This window comes from Nannospalax galili, unplaced genomic scaffold (assembly GCF_000622305.1).
Source record: "Nannospalax galili isolate Female #2095 unplaced genomic scaffold, S.galili_v1.0 scaffold34, whole genome shotgun sequence".
In the NCBI taxonomy this organism is placed as follows: domain Eukaryota; kingdom Metazoa; phylum Chordata; class Mammalia; order Rodentia; family Spalacidae; genus Nannospalax; species Nannospalax galili.
Genome location: NW_008338996.1, coordinates 1,425,494 through 1,432,229, shown reverse-complemented (window position 1 = coordinate 1,432,229; position 6,736 = coordinate 1,425,494). Strand labels below are relative to the sequence as shown.

General features: G+C 37.6%; 1 protein-coding gene across 1 annotated transcript in view; it reads right to left on the bottom strand.

The window, feature by feature from the left end:
- The window catches only part of LOC103734541 (complement C5-like), a 26,116-nt gene extending 23,088 nt beyond the window's left edge, over positions 1–3,028 (bottom strand). The window contains exon 1 of the mRNA XM_029563682.1: positions 2,895–3,028. Coding sequence (XP_029419542.1) covers positions 2,895–2,983 — 89 coding nt within the window. The 5' untranslated portion in view covers positions 2,984–3,028. The remainder of the gene's footprint in view (positions 1–2,894) is intronic.
- Between the last annotated feature and the right edge of the window lie 3,708 nt (positions 3,029–6,736).

Below are 6,736 nucleotides of genomic sequence, written 5' to 3'. Positions count from 1 at the left end.
CTTCAGGGAAGTTTCCTTCATCCCCTGAGATTGAATTTGACAAGCCTGTTGTGCAAACTCACAGCATCTTGCTTCCCTCATAATTTTTAATCACACATCTCTAGGTTTCTCATGTATTTAATTCCTAGTTTCCTACTAGACTATTGTGAATGAAATACCTTTAGCCCCCAATAGCCATTTCTTTGCCCATCTCTGTTTCTGACCCTACATCCAAAAGATTCCATGTTTCCCATCACCTTCTGATAATATTCTAAAACTATCCTGTCATTATTCTCCATCACTCTTTCAAACCCTTTTGGAATGTATTAACTTAGCAGACCACCAGATTCCGCCAATCACAAAGCTAAGAATGTCAGCAGACCACATCTGAGACCTATGGTAGAAACCTCTACTTTGCTGTGACCTGCCTACTGAATGTATTTGAAAGTGTCTTGATTAATGACTTTTGTTCTGTTACTATAAAAACATAATGTAACTGTTACCATGCTGGAACATGGAATTTGGGGTAACCTGAATCTGTATTCCCGGGCCATGGGCATTCATATTTGGCTCCAGAATAAACTCCCTCTTATCCCTCAAAAAAATAATAACAATAGTCGAGGTCAAGGTAACCAGCATTGTTCAACCCTAGAGTCTTCCCTCAATTTTACTTTTTGTCCAATTTATAAAAATGGAATTGAAGTTATAAAAGCTTTGAGACACAAATTTTAGAGTGTATGATTTTCTTATTAAATGGAAAGTTGTGAATATAGCCATTAAAAATAATACATCACAGAAGCATCTAATTTGAACAGTGAGAGTATATACTACTACACAGGAAATAAAGGGGTATCAACCCCAAAGGGCTCAGGAGTTGACTCAGTCAACTATCTCAACAGACTAGGGGTATACCCACCACCCAACCTAAAATTTATTGCAAATACCTACCAATATTAGAAAAATTTAAGTCACTATAAAATCAGCAGGTCTTCAGTAATGATGAAGGCAGTTTCTTAGCAGTTAAGACCTTTAAAGAGTCTGGCAGTTCTCCTAATAACTAATTTGGAGCCACTTACAGACCAGTTGAAGAATCTCTAGACTTACATCATCTAATGACATAGTCTTAGCAGAGACACAAAATGTGAGAAATGGTAATAAGATGCACTTACTGAAACCGTGCTGTGTGCAGATGCCATTCTAAATGCTTTGTATCAACCCCTCTTACTGTGCTGCTGTAACCACTGGGTAAGGAGGGTCTTACTATGGCTCCCATTTGAAGATGAGTTATTTGCTATTAACTTATCCTGGGTCATAGAGCTAGTAAGTAAAGATTTAAACTGAACTAAACAGACTGTTTCCAGAATTAATACTTTCAACAACTGTCCTAAACTGAACTTATTAATATTTTTGAAATCAGAAAAATGTAGAAATAAAAAGCTTTCTTAACATCAGTATATGAAGAGAGTATCCACAGCCAGATATAAGGCTTGAAAAGACTAAATAGTATGTGTCTCACCACTCCCATCACATAGGTAAGGGGAGCTACCACTGAACTGAGCAGCACAAGGCCTCTAAGAGTAAGGACATTAACACAGCTGTTGATCCATACATCTTTCTTGTTGTGAAATTCTTAGTAATTTCAATTTAGGACAGCTGCTGAAAGTTTTAACTCTGGAAAAAGACTGTTGAATTTCAGTTATGATTCCACTGGAATTCAAGCTCAAAGAGTTGCTTTTCCCACCTGGTATACCCTCATTGCTTATCACATGATAAGGTCTCAGTAGATATTTGTTGAATCAGCCCAGCCAGTAAGTGATTAATTACCATATTGAGCAGCGTCCTGCACTTTTGTATTTCTTAGAGAAAGTGAGGGGTCACCTTTTGTTAAGTGCAGTGTGCTAGAAAGAACTGGGCGTACTCCTAGGCAGGAATCATGTGAGTGCAGGTTCTAGCTCTAGTTCTGCACTAACGTGAAGTCAATCTTGATCTCTGTGAGGTGCTACATGTCTTTCAAAAGGGCATAAAAGTACTAAAGGTAATGGAGTGATTGTGGCCAAGTAACAACATCTAAGACTAGAGATGGGAGAGGACTGTAATTGATCACATCTTCGGTGTCCATTTATGATTATAATATGTTCAGATATATACATTGATGAAAAATGGAAAAAATCCGAAATAATAAAATCCTCTCTCTTAGCAGTGTGGCCTTTTGCCAGTCACTTCCCCTACCTGGATTCATCTTTGTATATAAAATGAGTAGGTTCACTTAGCTATTCTCCAGTTACTTTTCAGTGTTAGAATATTATTTCTAGATGTGAGACCACTATTTGTCATTGTTTAAAATGCCCAGGATTTTAACAATACTAAAGAATCAGGTCATAAATGTAAAAGTAATTATAATAATACTTTTTATGATGAGGTCTCATACGTTAGTGAGTCTGGCCTTAGACCTGTAATTCTCCTGGCTCAGCACTCTGGGTGCTGGAATTGCAGGTGTATGCCATAATATCTGTATTACAGTTCATTTTCAAATCAAAGTATAAATACTGACCTCCAAGTAACTCTGGCTAAACAGTAACAAGACCATGAAAAACACTAAAAAAACTAAACACCAAATGCAAATAATCAAAAAATACCAAGAAAGTTTTTTTAGTTTACTTTATGCTTTTTGCTGAATAAGAGTTTGAATAATTATCACATAATTCTTATAGGTGGCAATCCCACAAGAGCTGTTGTGTTGCTAGCCACTCATCAGATCAAAAGGATTCTATGACTTTGTCATTTGGAGCCGAGACCACCCATTTGATGCTCTCAGGAGATAGGTAAGGATTGTTTATTAACACATTCCATTGAATCTACTTTTCACTCATCACAATCACATGCACTATGAAATGAAGAGGGCATCCTTCACTTACCTTTGTTCCTGTCCACAGCTTTTCCCCAGGAAGACTAAAAACCAAAATATTCCCCAAAGGCCCATGATTTTAGAGAACATAAAAACCATTGACACCACCTCCTAGAAGCTGCTTTCATTTTAAGTAAAGTGAACCTGAAATTTTTGGCTAAACTAAATCTTGTTAATTATTAACATGAGAAAAATAGATTGTTAAGTAAGAAACAAAATCAGAACTAAGACACCCTTTCATGCCCAGGAACACTGACAGGAGGAATTTCATAGGATTTTACACCCAGGCAGCTTACCTTTATTAACACAATAGGATAGGCCTGAACTAAACAAGGCTAACAAGGTCATCTGTTTTAGAGAAATCATGAATGATAGTGACCTCAGTCTTGAAAATGGGCTAAGCGTATCCTAGATCTTCCAAGGGAGTCCAAGGAATACAACCTCATCTGTCCCAGCCTGCAGAAGACATGATGCAGTGACTAAGTCATGCTGAGTTTGATGGCTCATTCTCTAAGAAATCAGACACTGTGGGGCTAGAGAGATAGCTCAGCGGCTCGGAGGAGCACTGACTGCTCTTGCATAGGACCGGGGTTCGGTTCCCAGCACCCACATGATGGCTAACAACTGTAATTCCAGTTTCAGAGGATTTGATGTAGCTCTTCTGGCCTCCGTGGGCATTGCATGACATGGGTGCACTTACATACATGCAAGCAAAACACTTACACACATGAAAATAAAATGAAAAATAATATATTTTTAAAAAAGAAATTACACACTTGAGTATTTATCAGAGAATGTACAAGTTCCCATATCTATTAATTCATGTACCACACATTCAAAATTGGCACTCATTCAGACATGGAGTGTTTTATTTAAAAATTCATTTTTCAGTAAGATTTTAATAATTTTAATAAAAGAACTGAAGGAGTGTTTGAAGAAAGAGATTGAAGAAGATAACAGAAGATGGAAAGGCCTCCCGTGATCATGGGTTGATAGAATTAATATTTTGAAAATGACCATCCTACCCAAAGTAATTTATAGATTTAATGCAATCACAATCAAAATCCCCATGACATTTTTCATAGAAATAAAAAAAAAACACATCCTAGAATTCATATGGAGCCAGAAAAGACCCTGGATAGCCAAAGCAATCTTAAAAAAGCAATGTTAGAGGGACTACCATACCAAATTCAGACAATATTACAAAGCTATAGTCATACAAAAAGCACAGTATTGGTATGAAAACAGACGTGTAGATCAATGGAACAAAATGGAAGACTTAAACATGAGTGCAAACAATTTCAGCCACCTGATATTTGACAAAGATGCCAAAAATACACACTGGAGGAAAGAGAGCATCTTCAACAAGTGGTACTGGGAAAACTGAATCTCTTCATTTAGCAGGATGAAATTAGACTCATATCTATCACCTTGTATAAAAAAAAAAAAACAAAAAAAAAAACCTCCAAATGGATCAAAGACCTCAATGTGAAACCTGAAATTCTGAAACTGTTTGAAGAAAACATAGGCAGTGCCCTACAAGAAACAGGTCTAGGAAACGACTTTCTAAATCAGACTTTATCATGAATTAAGGTCAATGATTGACAAATGAGACCTCATTAAATTAGAAGGCTTCTGTATAGCAAATGAAACAACCATCAAGTGAAGAGGAAGCCCACAGAGTGGGCAAAAAAGTCTTTGCCAGATATACATCTGATAGAGGATTAATTTCCAAAATTTACAAAGAACTCAAAAGACAAAGAATCAAGACCCAATTAAAAAATGGGCTACAGATCTGAACATAGAGTTCCCCAAAGAAGAAATCAAAATGGCCAAGAAATACCTTAAAAAGTGTTCAACATCCTTAGTTATTAGGGAAATGCAAATTAAAACTACTTTAAAGAACAGCTAAGATCAAGAAAAAAAACGACAACAAATGCTGGTGAGGATGTGGGGAAAGGATTTGCTGCTGGAGGGATTGCAAACTGGTACACACATTGTGTAAATCAGCGTGGAGAACTTTTTTTAAATTTTTATTTATTATTTTTATTTTATGTGTATGTGTGTATTGCCTGCATGTAGGTAAGTGCACCCGTTTCATGCAATGCCCATGTAGGACAGAAGAGGCTGTCGGATCCCCTGGTACTGGAGTTATGGACAGTTGTTAGCTGCTATGTGGGTGCTGGGATTCGAACCCGGGTCTTCTGCAAGAACAGCCAGTGTTCTTAACCAATGAGCCATCTCTCCAGCCCCGGAGAACTCTTTAAAAACTAAAAATAGAATCCATATCACTCCTTGGCATATACCCAAAGGACTCACTATCCTACTACAGATGTAATTGCTCAGCCATGTTTGTTGCTGTTCTTTTCACAAGAGGTAGGAAATGGAAATAACCTAAATGTCCCTCAATCAATTAATGACTAATGAAAATGTGGTATATTCCCACTATGGAGTTCTACTCAGCAGTAATGAAAAGGAAATCATGAAATGTAAATGGATGGAATTCAAAACCATTATATTAAGTGAAATAACCCAAACTCAGAAAAACACTTGACACATCTCTCTCTCTCTCTCTCTCTCTCTCTCTCTCTCTCTCTCTCTCTCTCTCTCGGACATTAGTTCTAAATCTTTAGATGTGAGTATATATCCTGATGGAATCACAGAAGCCAGGAAAATGGAAAGTAAACATAGGGTGAAAGGGGAAGAAGGCATTCTAGAGAGGGGCAGTAGAACACAGGAGTTATCGAGGGCGATATGTGGAAAATGGAGAGCGCTCTAATTGGGGAAGGAGGAGGGAGGGCTATACAGGGCCAGAGAGATGAAAGAGAGGAAAACAAAAGGGAAATGTAGTATTTACTAAATCTACTGAAAATCACACATATAATACAAATGTGAGTGTATGTGTACAGCTGATGGCTATATAACAAAAATCATAGCATCAGTCAGGAGAAACCGCCCTTTGAGTCGTTGGTCAGGGTAGTCCAAAAAGACTCCCAAAGTAGCACAGACTATTTCCACAGCCCTTGATTGTCTCCCAGAACTTGAAGGTAAGACCCTATTGCTGAAGACAGGATATACATTGAACACAGGACTTGGAGTCACTAGCTCGAACTTTCCTGGAAGCCTCCTTCCTGAAGAGTAGCTCTTATAATATGTAGAGGATACTGTGCAAGCTGCCAATGGAGAAAACCGATCAATGATCTTTCCCAGCTGTAAGTCTGCTAAACACAACAATTACCGGCTCAGCAAATTATCTCTATTGCTGCAGTAGTGGCACGTTTATTTTGGGGTAATCAACAGCTGCCTAATTGGACTTAAGGCCTACTCAGTAGAGGGAACTCATGAGTGGTACTATAAACATAACCAAATACGCATGGCTGGAGAGGTCGTAGATCCAGGAGAGAAAACTACTTTTGTCACATCCCTAGAACATAAATTCTTACTGTACTCTAAATATGTATCCTTATATTTACAGGCGAGGTACCTCTCACCACTCATCAAAAAAGCTTCTTTTTGCAATAGATGGAGACTATTACAGAGTTCCACAAATGGTCAAATGCAGAGAATACCCCACCCTAAGTGACACATCTACAATGCAACCTGTACACCTAAGGCTCATGGGACACTGCAGAAGAGGGGGCAGAAAGAATGTAATGGCCAGAGGGACAAGACACCTGTTGCTATTTAATACATTCTATGTTAAATGTTAAATCTGTAGTGAAATGCTTCTTCTAATCATGTAGTTATTAAAAAATTTAAAAATGATTAAAAATAATAAGAATAATTAGTAGATGTGAAAAACATTACCATTGAAATCTACCTGATGACTTTATATCCATGCTCAGATGCCAA